At 40.2% G+C, this 20,083-nt stretch overlaps 1 protein-coding gene across 3 annotated transcripts in view; it reads right to left on the bottom strand.

Annotated features, from left to right (window-relative positions):
* Positions 1-20,083, bottom strand: part of LOC149248247 (uncharacterized) — a 199,051-nt gene that overhangs the window by 87,768 nt on the left and 91,200 nt on the right. For all 3 annotated transcript variants that reach the window (XM_089458386.1, XM_089458385.1, XM_089458387.1), the window contains exons 5-7: positions 17,250-17,294; positions 16,653-17,153; positions 16,374-16,476 (exon numbers count right to left, since the gene is read on the bottom strand). In XM_089458386.1, the coding sequence (XP_089314512.1) occupies positions 16,374-16,476; positions 16,653-17,153; positions 17,250-17,294 (649 nt within the window). The remainder of the gene's footprint in view (positions 1-16,373; positions 16,477-16,652; positions 17,154-17,249; positions 17,295-20,083) is intronic.

Below are 20,083 nucleotides of genomic sequence, written 5' to 3' on the forward strand. Positions count from 1 at the left end.
TGGACATTGGGATCTTGATTAGGGCTTCCTTTGAATTTAGCCATCCCACTTCTCATCCATGCCTTGACTTCAGGGAGCTCTAGATCTACTTCAGTACTAAGGTCATCATAGGGAGAAGGAGGGAGCTCGAAATGGTCCATTTCTCAGGATTTTTACAGATTAGAATTGAAAATGGAGTCGCCAAGGTGAATGTAGATGCCTTGATAGATGCTTGCTTCACCCGAAAAGCATTGACTTTGAAGTTGAATGAAGAACCAGGGCTTCGTTCTTCCAATGGAGTCGCCAATAATAATATGTCAATATGTCATATAGGGAATAAACCACACGTTTCGTGTCCCCGGCAGCGACGCCAAAATGTTACCGCTCAAACTAGCAAGGGGCCTAAAAGGGACTCCTAAAGGGACAACTGCTAAGTCAAGGGAAACAATGGAGAATTAGCCCACTGTCGCCTCAGCTAAGACTCCCTACTCTTTACGGACTTTCACCAATGGGAGGAGACACGGTATATGGAAAGTCACTTGTGAAGGATGAATCAACAAATGGATATGAAGTGACCTTAATGATCCTTTTCCTAGAAGGGGGTTAAGAATGGAGCTTGCTTGCTCTTCAAGCATGCTACAAAGTTTTCTAGGAGGAGGAGGTGAGGATTTAAGGGCTAAGTCTAAGGAATGTGTCTTGCAAAGGAGTTTCCCAATCCTTAAAATCATTATTGAACTTGGTTTCCCAAGTGGTCCTTGAAGAATTAACTTTTCAAAGGTATGGGACCACACGAGACCAAGTGGACCCAGCCTAGGTTAAGGGGAGTGAGTTTAGCAACCAATGATATCTTAGCCCAGACAAGAAAGGGGAACAGAACAAGACAAAAGTTTTCAATTAGAGGTGTCAAATCGATCCTATGAGGTAGTAGCCTAGGGAACACCAGGGCAAAGTTTGATCTCAGAGCTAGGGCTTGGGATATCTCACAATCCCACTGTTGGAATTTCTTCAAATTTGGAGACCTTGAGGACACACTAAGCAGTAGAGGCTAGGAGACCGAGGTTTTTCTATGGCTACTTTGTCGGGAAAGTTATACCCTAAGTGGCCTAGCATGGTTAGACCTAGAATAAAGAGGGAAAGGTGAAGAAAAATGGTTCTTTGAGTGACCACCTATTAGTAGACCAGTGCCTAATCCCTTGGGGAGAATGGAGTCTACGAGAATAATGAGAAAGGACTTCGTATCTCGGTCAAGGAGGCCTCAAGGACTACTTCACTTGGCCCATACATTGAGAGACGCTATATAGAAACAATAATTCCACAATTTCGCAATTACGCAATGCAACAATTAGCCCTAGCATAGTGAAGATCCCATTCCAAAACATATGACAAAGTAAAACAAGAATAGCATTAAATGTGTGTACTTACATGTAAGAGAACATATCCAACCATCAACATATTTGCCAATAAAGAAGCTCCACGATAAGAAAGTCCAATCCAAACATCAAAATTCATCCATGCTCCAATTCATCATCTAAGAAAAAGTGTAAAATTCTCAAGAGAGAGAATGATCCAATCCAAAGTGATGATACAAATGAATTCATGTCTCTCCTATTTATACACTCATTAGGAATTCGAATTACCTAATTTGAGCCTACATTACCCCATCAATAAAATAATGTGTGACAAGCCCACCAAACTAGCTCATAAATAAAATAATAAGCCTCCTAAGAGGTCGAATAATCAATAATGCATGTCGTTGGGCTCTCTAAGAGGCCTGATGAAGTCCATAAGTGCCAAAATGATGAGTTGGACTTCCGAAAGTCATGGACAAGGGGTTGGCCCCTTGTTCTCCACATAATAAACCTGTGGTCCTCCTAATGGTCGTGAGGGCATATAAGTAACCTCATGGGTCTCCAAGTAAGTTGAAGATGCTTGTAGGCCATCTATAAGGGCTCAAATGATGGTGTAAATGATGCCACATCAGCATACAAGTTCTGGGTCATCTGCCAAGTGTATGGTACAACTGTGGGGCTGGCTGGGCAAAGGTGAGCCAGGTGCATCTTCCTCGTCCAATAGGTGAATCTCAAGTAATCTCTAAACATCTCTAAGGATCCATGGAGTGTTTTCTACTGCTGTGGAGGCCCATGGTTCTCAACACATACCCTACATGTGCCAATGTAGCCCTCTGGAGGGTTAGGACCCCATATAGGGAGACCAAACCCAAAATGGAGACCACCTGCATTCCCGCATAAGATTCAATGCATCCCCTAGCCTTCCAGTACAACAAGTCATCAAGGGAATCGAGTAAAAGAACTTACAAACCATGGACAACAGATGGGGACTTTGTAATGGCATGCCCTTCTATAATGGGCTTTCACATGTGCTAATGTCTCCAAGCTTCAAATGGGGTTAACCAAGTATCCCATTAGGTGGTTTCTACTTCTAAACGGGATAATATGCCCAAGGTGCATCTTTTAAAAGGTGGTGGTACACAATAAAGAGATGAATGGAGTATGGAATGAAAAGGTTCATCCCCTGGCCACGTGTAGGGGTACAACGGTAGCTAGTAAAGGGGAAGCCCACACTTGAGTATATAATGTATAGGAGGGAGCAATCATGGTACATGAGGTGCCTAAGCGTTGATTTTTCCACCCCTCTTTATATGCCTTTTGCCTTTTATGATTTTTCTTTAATTAACTGCTCAGGGCTCAAGGGGTAAGAGCATGATGTGTGAGATATAACAGTGGATACCCCCTTTTAAGGTAGGGCAGTTCATCGCCCACCATGGGTTCGGGCAATCATGGGTTCCTATATGATGAAGGAGGCTCATAGTGCCTGTAGGAACCAAGGTGATGGCCATGATGATGGGATAGAGCTCATGTATTGGCTTTTGCCCACGTGCTAAATGTGTTTGTCCCGGCCATCTTTTGCATTTTTTGGTATATTTCCTATTGAATGCAGCAAATTATGTTTTTACCTTTATTTTTAGCTACATCAACCTGCGGGGCATCATTTCAAGCCTGACCCAAGGTGTGGCCAACAGGAGGGGGGAGGCTAACCCTATGTGGACCCAAGTGGGGGAAATGATGAATGGTGTTATAATGAGCGGAAAGAGGGCAATATATGTGGATGAGGGAGCGGGACCACGCAACCAAAATCAGGATACTGAGAGGGGGGGTGAATCAGTATTATCTAGCAAATTAATAAATCTTCCTTATTTGATCTTTGAATTATTTTTGCATGTTAGTACCATAAAATAATGAGCATGAAAAACAGATAGTCACACCAAAGAACACAAGATGTAAGGTGGAAACCCAATGTGGGTGAAAACCAACAGCTGCAATATGTCTCTATCTTCTTTCAATTTAGAAACTTCTTTTACAATGGTTTTGTACTGGTGCAGTCCTTTACCAGTACGCAGGCTGCAACCTGCAGAGAGCTACAACTCTCTCTCGTTTTCCAGTCTACTCCTGGAAGGGAGCTACAACCCCCTACTTCTTTTCATAAAGCATCAGATGATCAACAAGTACATAACAGTTACAGATTACTACAGATATCAGATCAGCAATAACAGAATTAACCCAGAACACCTTATCAACAGAGAAATATAATCAACAGAACAGAGACGCAGTTTTCCCTTCTGTGGCCTGCGACCAGACGCAGTTAACCTTCTGCTGCCCTGCGTGCCCACGCACTGTTCCTTCAACTGTACTGCGTCTTTTTCTACAGGGACGCACCCAAAAATACTATCGCGCCGCGTCCTGTTAACCCAAAGACGCACCCAGAGATACTATCGCGCCGCGCCTTTTACCTCAGGGACGCACCTGAACCTCGTCTGTCCTGCGTCCCCACGCAGATCTCCCGTTACTGAGCTGCGTCCCGGACGCACCTGAGCCACGTCTGCCCTGCGTCCCCACGCAGGTCTCTCTCTGCTGCGCTGCGTCCCGGCGCACTTGCCCTTCACTGAACCTGCGTCCTTTCAGATATAAATGATATGAAGACTTCAGGACTAACCCAAACAGTCAGATCTACAGATCTGATCATGCGCCATAGAGATCACAGTCCATTAGAAGATTCGCCCTCTTAGATCTGGACTAGATCTCACCAAATAAGATATTCAACCAAAGACAATGAATCATCCAAATGAATTCCTTTGCTTTATATAGGCAAGCTCCTCCTCAAAACATGGAACAATACCACGAGCCGACACCATAGAAACACAAAACCGTCGGCTAGATACCACACAAGAAGCCCCCACGTGCTTTTTCTCTGCCTTGAAATGTGTGCACTGGGTGGACGCACCCCTGAACGGTTGGCCTGCGTCCTTGGACGCGGGTTCTGCATGGTATACCTGCGGGGACGCACTTTCTGAACCGATTGCCTGCGTCCTTCTTAATTTTCATCAAACTGAGAGCTTTACCACTGGAGTTGCCATCAAGTACAACATCTGTAACATACAGTCATACCAGAAAACATAATGCCAACAATCTCCCCCTTTGGACTTGATGGCAACCTCACAAACTTCAGCTTCATTCTCCCCCTTTGACATCAAGGGCAAAGGGTATGCTCCCCCTAAGCTCATGCTCCCCCTAAATATGAACCAGATCTGCAGCAACGCACCACCATGAAAGAGATAGAGACATATTGCAGCTATTTCCAAGATCTCCTTCTCCATAATGCCAACAATGCATTATGTGCTCCCCCTGAGCCTGTACCACCAATAAGAAGAGGTTCAACAAGATGATGCATCAACAACCCCCAGCTTTTGCCTGAGGTATTCAAACGTGTCCCTGGGCAATGGTTTGGTAAGAATATCAGCAACTTGTTCCTTGGAAGGAACATACTCCAACTTGACTTTTTGTTCAAGCACTTGTTCCCGGAGAAAATGGTACTTGATTGGTATGTGCTTGGTTTTTGAATGCATAACCGGATTCTTTGATATGCTGATTGCACTTGTGTTATCACATAAGATGGGAATAGGTGGTGTACAAGTGATTTGAAAATCCTGCAAAGTCTGCATCATCCAAAGGAGTTGAGTGCAACAAGATGCAGCAGCAACATATTCCGCTTCAGCTGTAGACAAGGCAATCGAACTCTGTTTCTTGCTGAACCAAGATACCAGTCTGGAACCCATAAAGAATGCACCACCCCTTGTGCTTTTCCTGTCATCCACGCTTCCGGCCCAATCTGCATCTGTATAAGCATGAAGAGTAAGATCTGTATCTCTAGGATACCATAAGCCATAATTTTGAGTCCCTTGAAGATATTTGAAAATTCTCTTTACTGCCTGAAGATGAGTCTCCTTCGGATTTGCCTGAAATCTTCCAACTATTCCAACTGCATGCATGATGTCCGGTCGGGTACCTGTCAAATATAGTAAACTTCCAATCATAGATCTGTAGGTTGGTTGATGTACTGCTGCAGATTCATCATTTGCACTGAGACTACATCCTGTGACCATGGGTGTACATACTGGTTTTGCATCTTCCATGCCATATTTCTTCAAAATCTGCTTGAGATACTTGGTTTGAGATAAAAAGATTCCTCCTTCCTTTTGTTGGATTTGTAAACCAAGGAAATATGTCAGTTCTCCTAGCAAGGACATTTCAAATTCTTTCTGCATGACCGAGGCAAAGCTTTGACTCATAGCTTCTTCATTGCTGCCAAAAATAATGTCATCTACATACACAACAAGTATTAGCAATTTGTCATTTTCAACTTTTATATACAGATTGCTATCTGCTGAACCTTTTGAGAAACCTTGTTGATGAAGATATTTGTCCAACCGGTAGTACCAAGCCCTTGGAGCTTGTTTGAGACCATAGAGAGCCTTTTTCAATCAGCATACAAGATTTGGATCATTTCCAAGAATGAACCCATCTGGCTGTTCAATGTACACTTCTTCTTCCAAGTCTCCATTCAGAAAGGCTGATTTCACGTCCATTTGAAATACTTTGAAGTTTTGAAAACTTGAGAGAGCAAGGAACATTCGAATGGCCTCAAGTCTTGCAACAGGAGCAAAAGTTTCTTCAAAGTCTATTCCTTCTTGTTGCGCATACCCTTTACAAACAAGTCTGGCTTTGTTTCTAATTACTTCTCCATTTTCATTCAATTTATTTTTGAAGACCCATTTTGTTCCGATAACATTCTTATCCTTTGGTCTAGGAACCAGCTCCCAAGTGTTGTTCTTTTCGATTTGCTCAAGTTCTTCATCCATTGCTTTCACCCAACATTCATCTTTGCATGCTTCTTTCACATTTTGTGGTTCAGTAGAGGAGAGTAATGCCAAATAGCTTGAGGCTTCTGCAACTGTTCTTCTTGTTTGTACACCTGCTTCTTTCTGCCCCACAATCTGAGATTCTGGATGATTCTTCTGAACATATCTGGATGGAGTTTTCTCTTCTATTCTTGTCTGCTCCTCTGGTTCTTCTTGAGGTTCTCCTTGGGGTTCTTCTTCTTCATCATTCTGTCTTTGAGGGTAGCCTTCATCTTCTTCTATATCTTCATGATGTACTTGTCTAGGAATATATCCCTTCTCATCAACCACTACATCAATGCTGTCAACAATTCTGCCAAGTCTTTTATTGTAGCATTTGTATGCTTTGCTATGTGGAGAATAGCCAAGAAGAATGCCTTCATCTGCTCTAGGTTCAAGTTTGCCAAGCTGCTCATCAGTATTCTTGATATAGCATTTGCTCCCAAAGATTTTGAAGTGCTTTACCGAAGGAGTTTTACCACTCCAGAGCTCATGAGGAGTTTGAGTGCTGTTCACCCGGACATTTGTTTTGTTGAGAATAATAACCGCAGCATGTGCAGCTTCACCCCAGAAAGTTGCGGGAGTTCCTGATTCATCAAGCATAGCACGAGCCATTTGTTGGATTGTTCTGTTCATTCTTTCAACAACTCCATTTTGCTGAGGAGTTCTAGCTGTAGAGAATTCTCTCCTTATCCCATGTTCATCACAGAAATCGAAAAATTCATTTGAAGTAAATTCCCCACCTCTGTCGGATCTGAGGCACTTAATTTTGTGACCTGATTCATTTTCAACCAAGGCTTTGAAGGACTTGAATTTTTCGAATGCTTCATCTTTGTGCTTCATAAGTCCTAACCAGACAAACCTGGAGAAATCGTCAATAAATAATATCAAGTATTCCTCTCCTCTAGGTGTTCTTTTCCTGAATGGACCACATGTATCTGTATGTACTAGCTCAAGAGGCATGCTAGCTGATCCTTCTTTCTCTGGAAAGTTAGTCCTGGTTTGTTTTCCAAACTGACATGATCTGCATATGGTGTTGTCAGGAATTTTGATATCTGGAAGATCGCGAACTGCCTGATATTTGCATGCTTTCCTTATTTGTGAGAAGCTTAGATGTCCCAACCTTCGATGCCATAACCAGTGCTCTTCATCCTTGCTTAGATAGCATTGTTGTTGTCCTTCTTCAAATATGTACAGATTATTTGGAGTTCTTTTGCCTTTGAGTACTGTTTTACCTGTATCAAGATTACGAACGAGACATCCATCTGATCTGAAAATAACCTCGGTTCTTTGATCACACATCTGGCTGACACTTAGTAGATTATGCTTCAATCCATCAACATACAAAACATTTCCAGCCTTGACCTTTTCTTTTAAAGGAGCAATACCTTTTCCTTTTATAGTTGCAGGAGTATCATTTCCAAAAGAAACTTTCTTTCCCTTTTCTAAAGTAGAATAAGATTCAAGTTTTTCTTTATCACCTGTCATATGTTTCGAACATCCACTGTCAATGTACCATAGATTTTCCTGTCCTTCTGCATAAAATGCTATCCCACATCTTTCTGTTTGAGGTTCCTTTATTCTCCATGTTTTGGTGCTTGTGGCTTGTTCCTTTTTCCCTTCTTGTTCCTTTTTCTCCTGAAACCTGCTCCTGCATTCAGAGTCTTCATGACCAAAATTATTGCAAATAGAACATTCAACTTCATTTTCAAGAGCCGAAAAGTTGTTATAGGTCCTTTTTGTAATCATACTTCTTTGTTTTTGAGCTTCCCTAGTCATGATTGTTTTATATGCAACACATTGAGCTGCTTTGTGACCAAAGTTATGGCAAGAAAAGCATTGTCCATTGAAGAAGCTTCTGCGGTTATTGAATCTACCAGCCAACTGATTGTAATTTCTATTTTCATCTATTCTTGAACCAAACTGAGAAGATTTTACCTGTGGCTGGTCGTAGCTTTTGTTCACCCTTAAGATGGATTGCCCTTGATAGTTTCTGTTTGTAATTCGTCTCTGCTTTACCTGATTATCTTCATTGTTCTTTTGCTCATTTCTTCTTGCTGCATCAAGATAACTTTTTGAGGTGGATGCTTGAGAGGTTTCTCCATTATAGCCCAAACCTGTCTTGTTTAGAGGAGACCGCTGCACATTGATAATCTCATCCAAAGTTTCAGATCCTTTGACAAACTTAAGATTAATAGCTTTTGTTTTCTCAATTTCTTTTCTGAGACCAACAATTTCACCTTCTAGTTTTTCAAGATGTTTTTCCTTTTCATCAATTTGAAATTGTAGAGTATCAATGATCACATTCTTTTCTTCTATACATCTCTTGAGTCTAGTAATTTCATCATAGAGATTATCCACATCTACAGCATCCTCATAATCATCATCTTCAAATGCCATTAACAGCGTATATTTATTACCTTGTTCATCTTCATCACTGTTTGATAAGCCATCACTATCTTCATGGGTGTAGTAGCTTTTCTTATTTGCACTTTGTTTCTTGTTCCATCTAGCAGGTTCCTTTCCTTTATCCTTATAAGGACATTTTGCAGCATAATGACCTACTCTTCCACAAGCAAAGCATTTGAAAGGTAGCTTACCTCTGAACCTTCCAGAACCCCTTTGAAGATTTCTGACAAAATTTGATTCTTCTTCCTCTTCTTCTGGAACATGTCTTGCTTCATAGTAATCTTCTTTGCCTGATGCCTTAAAAGCAGCTTCCCTTCTGTCTGATGGACCTCCCTTTCTCATTTCATAAGCAGTTAGAATTCCATGTAGCTGAGACATAGTGAGAACACGGAGATTTTCCTTTTCTTCTATTGCAGATACTTTAGATTCAAACTTGGGGGATAATGATCTTAGAATCTTTTGAACTACTATAGTCTCTTTTATTTCTTCACCCAAATTTTTCATACAATTAACAATCTCATCTACCCGAAGAAAATAATTAGCCACACTTTCATCATTATACATCTTGAGAGTCTCATATTGAATCCTGAGAGTTTGAAGTTTAGCTTGTTTTACCTGTTCATCTCCTTCATAGCTCGTGACCATTTTGTCCCATATCTCTTTTGCTGATTTGAAGTGCATTACCTTCATGAATTCTGTTTGGGATATACTTCCTAATAGAGTACTGACTGCTTTTGCATTTGTTTCATACTTCTTTTTCTCAGCGGGATCTGTAGGAGTAGCTGAAGGAAAAGCATAGCCTGTTTCTACAATGTCCCAAACTTCTGTACCAAGGGATTGAAGATATGCAGTAACTCTTACCTTCCAATAATTGAAGTTTGTCCCATCAAAAATCGGTGGCCTGATTGATGCTTCTCTCTCGTAGTTGCTCATGATGAACGATCTACCTTCAAGCGATCAAGCTTCTCTGAAGGACCTGCTCTGATACCAATTGTTGGAAATAATACTGAGAGGGGGGGTGAATCAGTATTATCTAGCAAATTAATAAATCTTCCTTATTTGATCTTTGAATTATTTTTGCATGTTAGTACCATAAAATAATGAGCATGAAAAACAGATAGTCACACCAAAGAACACAAGATGTAAGGTGGAAACCCAATGTGGGTGAAAACCACCTGCTGCAATATGTCTCTATCTTCTTTCAATTTAGAAACTTCTTTTACAATGGTTTTGTACTGGTGCAGTCCTTTACCAGTACGCAGGCTGCAACCTGCAGAGAGCTACAACTCTCTCTCGTTTTCCAGTCTACTCCTGGAAGGGAGCTACAACCCCCTACTTCTTTTCATAAAGCATCAGATGATCAACAAGTACATAACAGTTACAGATTACTACAGATATCAGATCAGCAATAACAAAATTAACCCAGAACACCTTATCAACAGAGAAATATAATCAACAGAACAGAGACGCAGTTTTCCCTTCTGTGGCCTGCGACCAGACGCAGTTAACCTTCTGCTGCCCTGCGTGCCCACGCACTGTTCCTTCAACTGTACTGCGTCTTTTTCTACAGGGACGCACCCAAAAATACTATCGCGCCGCGTCCTGTTAACCCAAAGACGCACCCAGAGATACTATCGCGCCGCGCCTTTTACCTCAGGGACGCACCTGAACCTCGTCTGTCCTGCGTCCCCACGCAGATCTCCCGTTACTGAGCTGCGTCCCGGACGCACCTGAGCCACGTCTGCCCTGCGTCCCCACGCAGGTCTCTCTCTGCTGCGCTGCGTCCCGGCGCACTTGCCCTTCACTGAACCTGCGTCCTTTCAGATATAAATGATATGAAGACTTCAGGACTAACCCAAACAGTCAGATCTACAGATCTGATCATGCGCCATAGAGATCACAGTCCATTAGAAGATTCGCCCTCTTAGATCTGGACTAGATCTCACCAAATAAGATATTCAACCAAAGACAATGAATCATCCAAATGAATTCCTTTGCTTTATATAGGCAAGCTCCTCCTCAAAACATGGAACAATACCACGAGCCGACACCATAGAAACACAAAACCGTTGGCTAGATACCACACAAGAAGCCCCCACGTGCTTTTTCTCTGCCTTGAAATGTGTGCACTGGGTGGACGCACCCCCTGAACGGTTGGCCTGCGTCCTTGGACGCGGGTTCTGCATGGTATACCTGCGGGGACGCACTTTCTGAACCGATTGCCTGCGTCCTTCTTAATTTTCATCAAACTGAGAGCTTTACCACTGGAGTTGCCATCAAGTACAACATCTGTAACATACAGTCATACCAGAAAACATAATGCCAACAGGAACCAAGGTGATGGCCATGATGATGGGATAGAGCTCATGTATTGGCTTTTGCCCACGTGCTAAATGTGTTTGTCCCGGCCATCTTTTGCATTTTTTGGTATATTTCCTATTGAATGCAGCAAATTATGTTTTTACCTTTATTTTTAGCTACATCAACCTGCGGGGCATCATTTCAAGCCTGACCCAAGGTGTGGCCAACAGGAGGGGGGAGGCTAACCCTATGTGGACCCAAGTGGGGGAAATGATGAATGGTGTTATAATGAGCGGAAAGAGGGCAATATATGTGGATGAGGGAGCGGGACCACGCAACCAAAATCAGGTTTTCCCATGAAGTACCATCCTTAAAGCCAAATGGTCAGTAAAAGAGATCCCACAGGACTAGAATCCAAGGTTAACATCAAAAAGGTTCTAGGGGGCAAGAGCACAGACCTAGCCCATTCTTTCTGTCGAATCCCCCCATTAATCCATGCCCAGAAGTATCCATGATAAGCAAACTATAATACTCAATTACCAAATGACAAGGCATACCTTTAGGTTTGGGAGGCCCACCTTCAAACATACGATCATGGCAGATGGGTGAGGGACCACATCGTTGGTTCAAGTAGCAGAGAAATGGCACAATGAGCTAGTTGGAGGTTGCAAGGGGCTACTGGCTACCGGCTGAGGACCATCATGGAGAAAAAACTTCTCCTAGGGATATCACCCACAAAATGGTGGGTAACAAAGATCTCTTCATATTGAAAATGTCCATGTACCATTTATGAATACTTCCCGAGTTAAGAGGACGCGTTGAAAAATGTGTAACTAGGTTCGATCTTCATAAATATGAAATGTATTTTTGATTCTTGTATATTGTAAAATGAAAGAAAATTATTATTATTATTTTTGGAGCATGGGTTTCATGCTCAAGGTCTTTTACTTTATAGGTCAAATACCCATTGAGTTCTTCTAGAGTTTGTCCTAGGTCAAGAAGTCAAAAGAGTCATTGTCTTAAGTTGAAGACCCCATCATGCACATTGTAACTTGTAAAGAAAATTATTCTTGTCATTAGAAGTGTCAAAATACCCTTCAAGACCAAGTCGGCCTAGCAACTGGGAAATTGACCTATTTTGAGCAGCCACATCCACCTTGAGAAGCCTAATAAAGGAGGGAACTCAACCTCCTTGAGACACATTCATTCACTGACTCGTTCAAGAAAAGGAGAAGAGAAAGAAGGCAAGCGAAGAAGGAAGAGAACAAAGATAGGTTGTTTTTGGGCTAATTCTCTCTCACACGTGCGAAGAGAAGATAGGGTTTTCTGCTTCAAGGTCGAAATTCTCTATCTACTGGAAGAGGATTAAATTTGTTGGAAGAAGGGTCTTACTAGGTCACCTACTAGCCCTAATCAAGGAAGCAAGGAAAGCAAAGTTGTTGGGAGGCCTTGGAAGGCTAATTTCGCTCACAAGTGTGGGATGCAGTAGCAATTATAGGGAGCAGAAAATTTCAGACCTATAGTAGAAGCCGAAATTCTGAAGTTGGGGTTTGAAGTTGTGTTGCTGGAAGAGATTTCACTGGGTTTGACTTCGACAAAGGAAGCACATCATTTAGAAAAGGTTGGACTTGGTCTTGGAGGGTATTGGTCTTCGTCTAGAGGTCTTGGAATACATCAATTGAAAAATCTATAAGAAGAGGAGATTTTGCGGGTTTTCCTCTCAAGTAGAGAGGTTTTGGCCCTGGCTTGCAGCCTACATCCTATGTTCTTGTGTATTATTGTTCTTCTTGTTTTGGTAGTTGTTTGATGATATTCGAAACATAATAATAAGTGAAGAAGCTAATAAAGTAAGAAAAAGTAAAAAGACATCACAAGCAGTTATCATAGAAAGAGAAATCATCTTAACTATTGCCCTATAGATTTCTCAACATTTCGAAGGGGTTCTCAGGCACTAATTTCTAAGTGAATTTGGTCACTGAAATAGAGGTTTGTAGTGCACAATTTTTGGAGCAGCAGCTTGCACAAAAGTCAAAGGACTGTCAACACATTTTCCAAGGAAATTTTGGGTACGAATTTCAAGGAGATAAGTTTACTGTGTTTATTGCATTTTTTACTGTAATATTTCTCTAAAAAAATAAGAAATTCCTCGCTCTCTCTCAGTGGTTTTCCCTTCGAGGTTTTTCTAGGGTCTATTGACCAAAAATTCTTGTGTAAAATTTTTGTGGACTTACTTGTGTTTTATCTTAGCAAAAGGAAAAAGGTAGATTAGACTCATGTTTCAATTATTGAAATATTCATGTTTATGGAAGCAGCAAATAAACATGTGGGTTGGGTATTAAACATGATGAGATTTCACTAAACTTGACACTGGGTTGGGTCTAAGTTGAAATTTCTACATCATATTCATAATCTCGTAGGAATTCTAAATATATCATTATCTCTAACATATGAATCCCCTAGCAAAACCTACCAAAAATAGAAAGTGACATGCATGTCACACGAAAAAGCTTCATTGGAATCTTGAGTTCATAACGACTTTAAATATGTGATACTGATCAGTGATGTTGTAGCATGCATGGAACTCTGTCTCCTACAGAATAGCGAACTTACAAAAAATAGCAACTCGCTCCAATTTGTGTAAAAATGTCTCTAAACCAATGTTACTAGACTCGGAAGCAGCAATAAATCGGCGAGGCAAAAGAGCGAAGAGTTTTAATCGGATCGAGAAAAAATCAATAAAAAATCGGTGACTGCAATAAATAAAGATATACACATATATTGAATAAAAAAAAAAAACAACAACAACATTTTTCATTGATATTCAATAAAGCCATGTCCAAACATTGATATTCAATAAAGCCATGTCCAAACAATGCATAATATCAATAGATGTCCAAAAAATGATGTTGATATTCAATAAAGCCATGTCCAAACAATGCATAATATCAATACATGTCCAAAAAATCACGAGGACAATGTGTATACTTCAAGTATAAAATATATTTAGTATTGGAAAACATTCAAAAACAGGCACAAAGATTCAAAAGAGACGAGGAACTTCCAAGTTTTTGTCAACCAACACCGCAGACCTGCTAAAATCTTACTTGGGGTTATAGTAGCATGACTTCTAAATTGTGTTAAGTTTGGATTGGTAGTGCATTATACCCATTGGTTGACCACTTATACACTCGACGACAACAAAGGAATTTAAGGAATTGTTTCATTATTATAGGTCCTTGTAAAGTTCCAACATTCAGCAACAATTTGCTTTTATTCAAAACAATATAGAACTTTAACATACTACAACCAATTTCTTTTATTCAAAATGATATTTCTAAACGAAAAGAACGTTGCTCGACCATTGGGGAGTAGCCACAAATATGTACGTATTCCAGCCAAGTCAATAGCTATTGGCATGAGCATAGGGGCAAGAAGTTTGTGATTGGTAAGCAGACTTGTAGTTCACTTACGTGACTCTTTAGGCAAGGGAAGGGCGACATGGTTGGACCTAAGGCATAAAAAAATCGGAATGTAGCGTAGTCTGGTAAGACGAGCAAGCCGACCAATGCTAAAGATGTTGCCAATACATGAAGCTGACTGCCTAATACTGTATACATGAAGTCGACCAGCAAAACCCATCGCGACCTTGACGAGTTAGAGAAAGGGTTCTGGTTTATCGAAGTTGAAGTCCGCGTAGTGAGTGAATAATGTGACAATGGTATCGTTTGATCCACGACGTCTCTAGATAGGCGAGTGGCAAGAAGAAATGAAAGCGAACTCCAAGTGCGGTGGGCGGAAAGAAGAAGTGAAAGCGAAACAACAAAATAAAACCCCGTAGACTTTTAACCTAAGAATCTAAGTGGCTGGCTTAGTCCTCCACAAATCGCATTGACCATGAGTCAAACTCGGTTAACACGAGTTTGACTCGCCAAGATTCAAATCGGCTCGTTTGGTTGAAGATCATAATCAGAATCGTGATTACTCGTGAGTGATCGGAGACTCCTTTAACACTGGTCTAGACTATCACTGAATCAATCCTTTAACTAGTCTCCCTTTGAACCAACACCTAGTTTCCCTACCAAATTTAGGGGTTAACACTTCCCTCATCTTTCCTCCCATTTGACTTTCTTTTTCTTTGTTTTAATCCTTTTATTTCCCTGTTGCCCAAACTTTAGGCCTTTTAATAAATTTTGCATTCACTTTTGAGTAAACTTTTACTTGCCTTTTTTATTTACTCATGCCTCTCCTTCTACCTCCTGAAGCAGAATTACCACTCACAGCCTCGCACAATTTAAAGTCCTTGTTTGGGGTCCTTGGTCTCCAACTTTGATCTCAATGTCCTCAGTCCCCTCTTCTGATCCGAAAAAGTCTTCAATATAACAGGCTCTAGGTCACCTTTTGCTTTGATACCATGTTGAGAAAAGTGGTTAAAGAAAAAAAGAAACTTATGTTTGATGCAAAGACAAATATTTTATTAACAAAGATGACTTTGTGTACATTGCTTTGTATACAACAGCATAACTCTCGAAAGTACAAGAGCCTGTCTTAATCTCTATATAACATACATGCTTTATTTAGTAGTCTAAAATCATTATGACTTATATAGACACCAGGTCTTTGTAGAAATTGAACTTAACATTGCTCATTATTCTATCTAGAAAGGGATGGTCATATAGAATTTGTGTTGTTTGTCAGGAGACAATGAAACATGCCTCTCGGAATTGTAATGTGGCTTCTCTATTCAGTTTTTTAGATCACGGCATAGTAATCTCTGCTCTCTGTTCTATGGAGACCCACTTCGGCGGAAAGGAGCACTTCTTCAGGACAATTGGAGGATCAGAATTCACGGTAGGGAGATTTGGGAAACTGTTTGATTCAAAGATCTCTCCTTATCGTAGATAAAGAAATGTCAGTCACCTCTGAAGAGGGAACTCCTCCAAGTTCAGTTTGGGGTAAGTATAAATGTTCAAGGCTGACATAGCAGCTCAGATCACAGCTCAGATGGACATCATCAAGACAGATCACTTCTCTGGAGTTCGGAGCTGAGGTTGACATATTGGCTCTTCTTGCCTTGTTGAATGAGAAAGCCACTACGAGAAGCATTTAAATATCTGGTGTAATAATTGATCTGTAATCTCTTCATTATCAATGTAATAATTGAGCTGTAATCTCTTCATTATCAATGTAATAATAATGTTGCATAGAAAACAAAGCCATTTCCAACTAACCATTCAAAATTTTGAAACTCATCAAAAGAGGTAAATGAAAAGTATTTATTGATGCAAACGAATTTATGTAGAAAAAATGTACACAGTCATGCTTCTAAAATTCCTTCAAATCATTCAAACATCCCTGACACAAAGCATTGACATCAATAAATATAGACCCAATCTCAGACTTGTTAATATTAACATCTAGATTCTATACTAACCGTCCTCTTCTACGAAAGATTTGAATTGTCGTGTCCCGCCACCTACTCCAAAATAATGTTTTTTAGCAGCCAAGTATACAACACCATTAGGTGGTCGCAAACACTGTCAAAAAAACCAATATCACATATATTGAGTGAGTTAGAGAATCGTCCTCTTTAAAAAATGCATAAACAACCATTGCCACTATTCCACAAGGAAAGCCAACCACAGAAAAACATTTTTGCAATTGAATGGAAGAAAGGAATCTTATAGAAAAATATATCTAAACGTATACTGACCTTTTTAATAATCCCATACAATTTTTGAAAGGAGGAGATGGAATAAACAGTTTCTGCCATCAAAATAATATCATAACCACCTTCAGAAATGTCACTATCCCTGGCCCGCTTACAAGCATGATGTTCAGAATGCCTTCTGGGACACCTCACTTGCTCAATCTGATTGGAACTTTCTGGTATTTCCTGATTAGCAGAACTTGCATCCTGAGAACCAGAACCATCTGGTAGGACATCCTCCTCAAACGAATTTTTCTCAACCTTTCCAGCCAAATCAACCTCGTCTGTGGCTACAACAGAGAGCAAAGTGTGCAGTTCTCCCCAATCTCCAGCATAGAAATGGATATCTGTTGTCAAGGCAGTTGCCTCTGTTGGAATCACTGCATTATCAGTATGACAGGCCTGTTGCCTGCAGGCCCGCTCAAGGTTTAAAGTTACATTTGGTATAGTTAGGCATCTTAAAACTTCAGCATTAAAGTCTTGAAAATGAACAGTTGAAGCACCCTGCATGACATGTAAAATCACAAAATATGTACCAACGGCCAAAGTTTAGAACTACACATGTAAGGAATAACTTTTATAGTAAAACAAATGTCATACCTCCAGGCATGCAAAAATTGCAGGAAGTCCATGCCCACAACCAAGCTGCAAATAAGATCAACCAATAAATTTTACTAATTAGAATGTAAAAAATTACAAATTTCCTATTGTTAAAATGTGCAACTAGGGCCAAATTCCACTTTGGGCAGCTCATTTGATGAAGATGATTATTGGATTGAATTCCTCTGTTCGAGAGGACCAAAATTGAGGTAAAGATCACTAAATTTGGACAAGGAGAAATATGTTTTTGAAGTCAAGCCAAAACATGTGCAATTTGTCAAGGTCAGCTTGGAGTCAAGTTGGACAAATTGACCCTTCTCCAACGCATATAAATAGAAGAGACCTCCATCCTCATTTGGCACATTCATCACACAACATATTCCTCTCTCCTTCATTGATTGGATTGTACAGATTGCAGGGCAGCCTTTCTTCTTCACACATGCAAGTTTTTGAAGGACAGTTTGACTGGGCATTGACTTTATGTTTCAGCGAGATTTGACAAGCGTTGACCGAGCCTTGTTTGACCTCATTTGACAGCAATTTTTGTGGGAGAATTCTGTTTGGGCAGGCCACGTATTCTGGCACAGGTACCGAAATTTTCTGGGCACGTTGACCTGCATTGACTGCAAGCCTGTTTGACCGCAGGGTTGACTTCTGTTTGACCAAGTTTGACCACTCCAAAGTTGATTGTTTTTTGCTGCTGTTTGACTGTCAAGAGAGACTGAGTTTCTCTTTCATTTCACTGAGCTGTTTTGGAAGAGTTTGACCAGACTTTGACTGCTGTTGACTGAGGACAGAATTGCAGATTTGACTGGGCTGTTTTGGACAGTGGTATTGGATCATCAAATTGGCAAGTCAATTTTGACTTTGACATTGTATTATTGTACTCTCTCTCTCTGCTGAACATTTGATATTTATAATAAGAAGAATTGGTCAAGGGTTTTCCCCATCTTGGGGTTTTTCCCTGGCTTGAGCCAAAATCTTGTGTTCTCTTGTTACAGTTACTGTCAATGTGAATTAATGGTTTATGCAATTGCTATTGGAAATTAACTGGAAATTATCATTGGGCTAATAAAAGGACACTGAAGTAATTGTTGCAAGCATAGAACATATCATTGTTATCTAAAATTAACATGGGATCAGAGCCCAGGTGAGGACATGCCCAAACAAGAGACAAAAGCAATCACTAAGATATTTGTTGGACAAAGATTATTGGACAAGTCTCCATGGCCTCTACATCTTACTTCAAGAATGAGGACAAGCTCAATGACAAGTCTGATTATCATGCATGGAAGATGACTTTGGAAGACCATGAAGTTTTGGACTATGTTCAAGGAAAAGTGGTGGAGCCTCCTTCAAATGCACCTGTTGCTGCTAAAACAAAGTATAGAAAAGGTGAGGTCAAAGCTAAGAAAATTATAATTGACTCCATTCAAAAGCATTTGGTTGCCTATATTTCTGATTTGGGAACTTCTAAGGAAATGTATGATAAGTTGATTGGGATGTTCAAAGTGAACAATGCAAGTCAAATTCTCTTTCTCAAGAACAAGTTGAAGGATATCAAGATGGATAAAGGGGAGTCTATCCAATCCTACTTCAAGAGAATAACTCAAATCAAGAATGACCTACTATCTGTTGGAGAAGTTATTGCTGACAAAAACTCACCCTCATTGCTCTTGGAGGTCTTTCAAGACCATGGGATATATTTGTCACCACAATTCTCAACAATGACAGGATACCTGGTTTTGATGAGTTATTGGCTAGATGCACTCAAGAGGAGACAAAAATGATGGAGAGAGATAAATCCTACAATGGAAATAGACCCACTGCTTTCTCTACACATGCGAAGAGGAAGAATGATGCTAGTCCAAGAAAACAGGGTCAAGGACCTAAGAAAGGATTCAAAGGAAGAGGCAAAGGAAGATGCTACAATTGCAATAGGAGGTTCGGCCACTATGCTAGAGAGCAATGTTGCGAACATCGCAATCGGGATTAAATCGGCGAGGGTTTGAAATCAGAAAAAAATCATAAAAGCCAAGATAAAATCGGTAAAAATCGACCAAATATATATATATATATATATATACAAAAAAATTTAAAAAATACAAAACCAAGATTTTTCCCCAAAAAATCACAATTTTTTTTTCGAAAAAATCGGGATTGAATCGCGATTTTTTCAAAATGAAAAAAACGCCAATTTAATCAGTGGATTTAATCGTTTCAGGAAAAAAATCACAATTTTCGCAACACTACTAGAGAGTGTCCTCACGAGAAAAAATCCTCAAAGGTATGACAATAACAACAACAATTTCAAAAGCAATGGCAATCAAAGGAACAACAAGTATAACAACAAAGGAAAGAGGAATGTGTTGAAGAATCAAGGGCATTTAGGTGTAGTGTGATTCTTCTTGACTTGATAAAATTTATGGAGTCCTTTTACTTTTTCTTGTTAGCTTAATCTTCTTCTTCTTATTATTAATGCATGTGTGTGTACTTCATCAAATTGCTACCAAAAACATAAGAACAAGAACACAAGATGTTGGCTCTTTGCCAAGGCCAAAACCTCTTTTCTCTCGAGAGGAAAACCCTTTAGTAAGTTTCTCTTATTGAAGCTTCTTATTGATCAATGCCAAACCCTAGACCCCTGACTAAAATTTCCTCCAAGCACAAGTCAAGTCCTTCCTCCTTTCTGAACTTTGTTCCCCGACACTTAGTATTCCTTCTTCCGACACTTTGTTTCCCGGCACTTCGTCCTTCTTCCGTATTGATATTAGTCTTTGTTAGGTATCTTCTATAAGAGATATTCCTCTTTATTCCTTGGTAGATTCCTTTAC

This window comes from Pinus tabuliformis, chromosome 7, assembly GCF_031772625.1.
Source record: "Pinus tabuliformis cultivar Carrire ecotype Pingquan chromosome 7, CPIR1, whole genome shotgun sequence".
In the NCBI taxonomy this organism is placed as follows: domain Eukaryota; kingdom Viridiplantae; phylum Streptophyta; class Pinopsida; order Pinales; family Pinaceae; genus Pinus; species Pinus tabuliformis.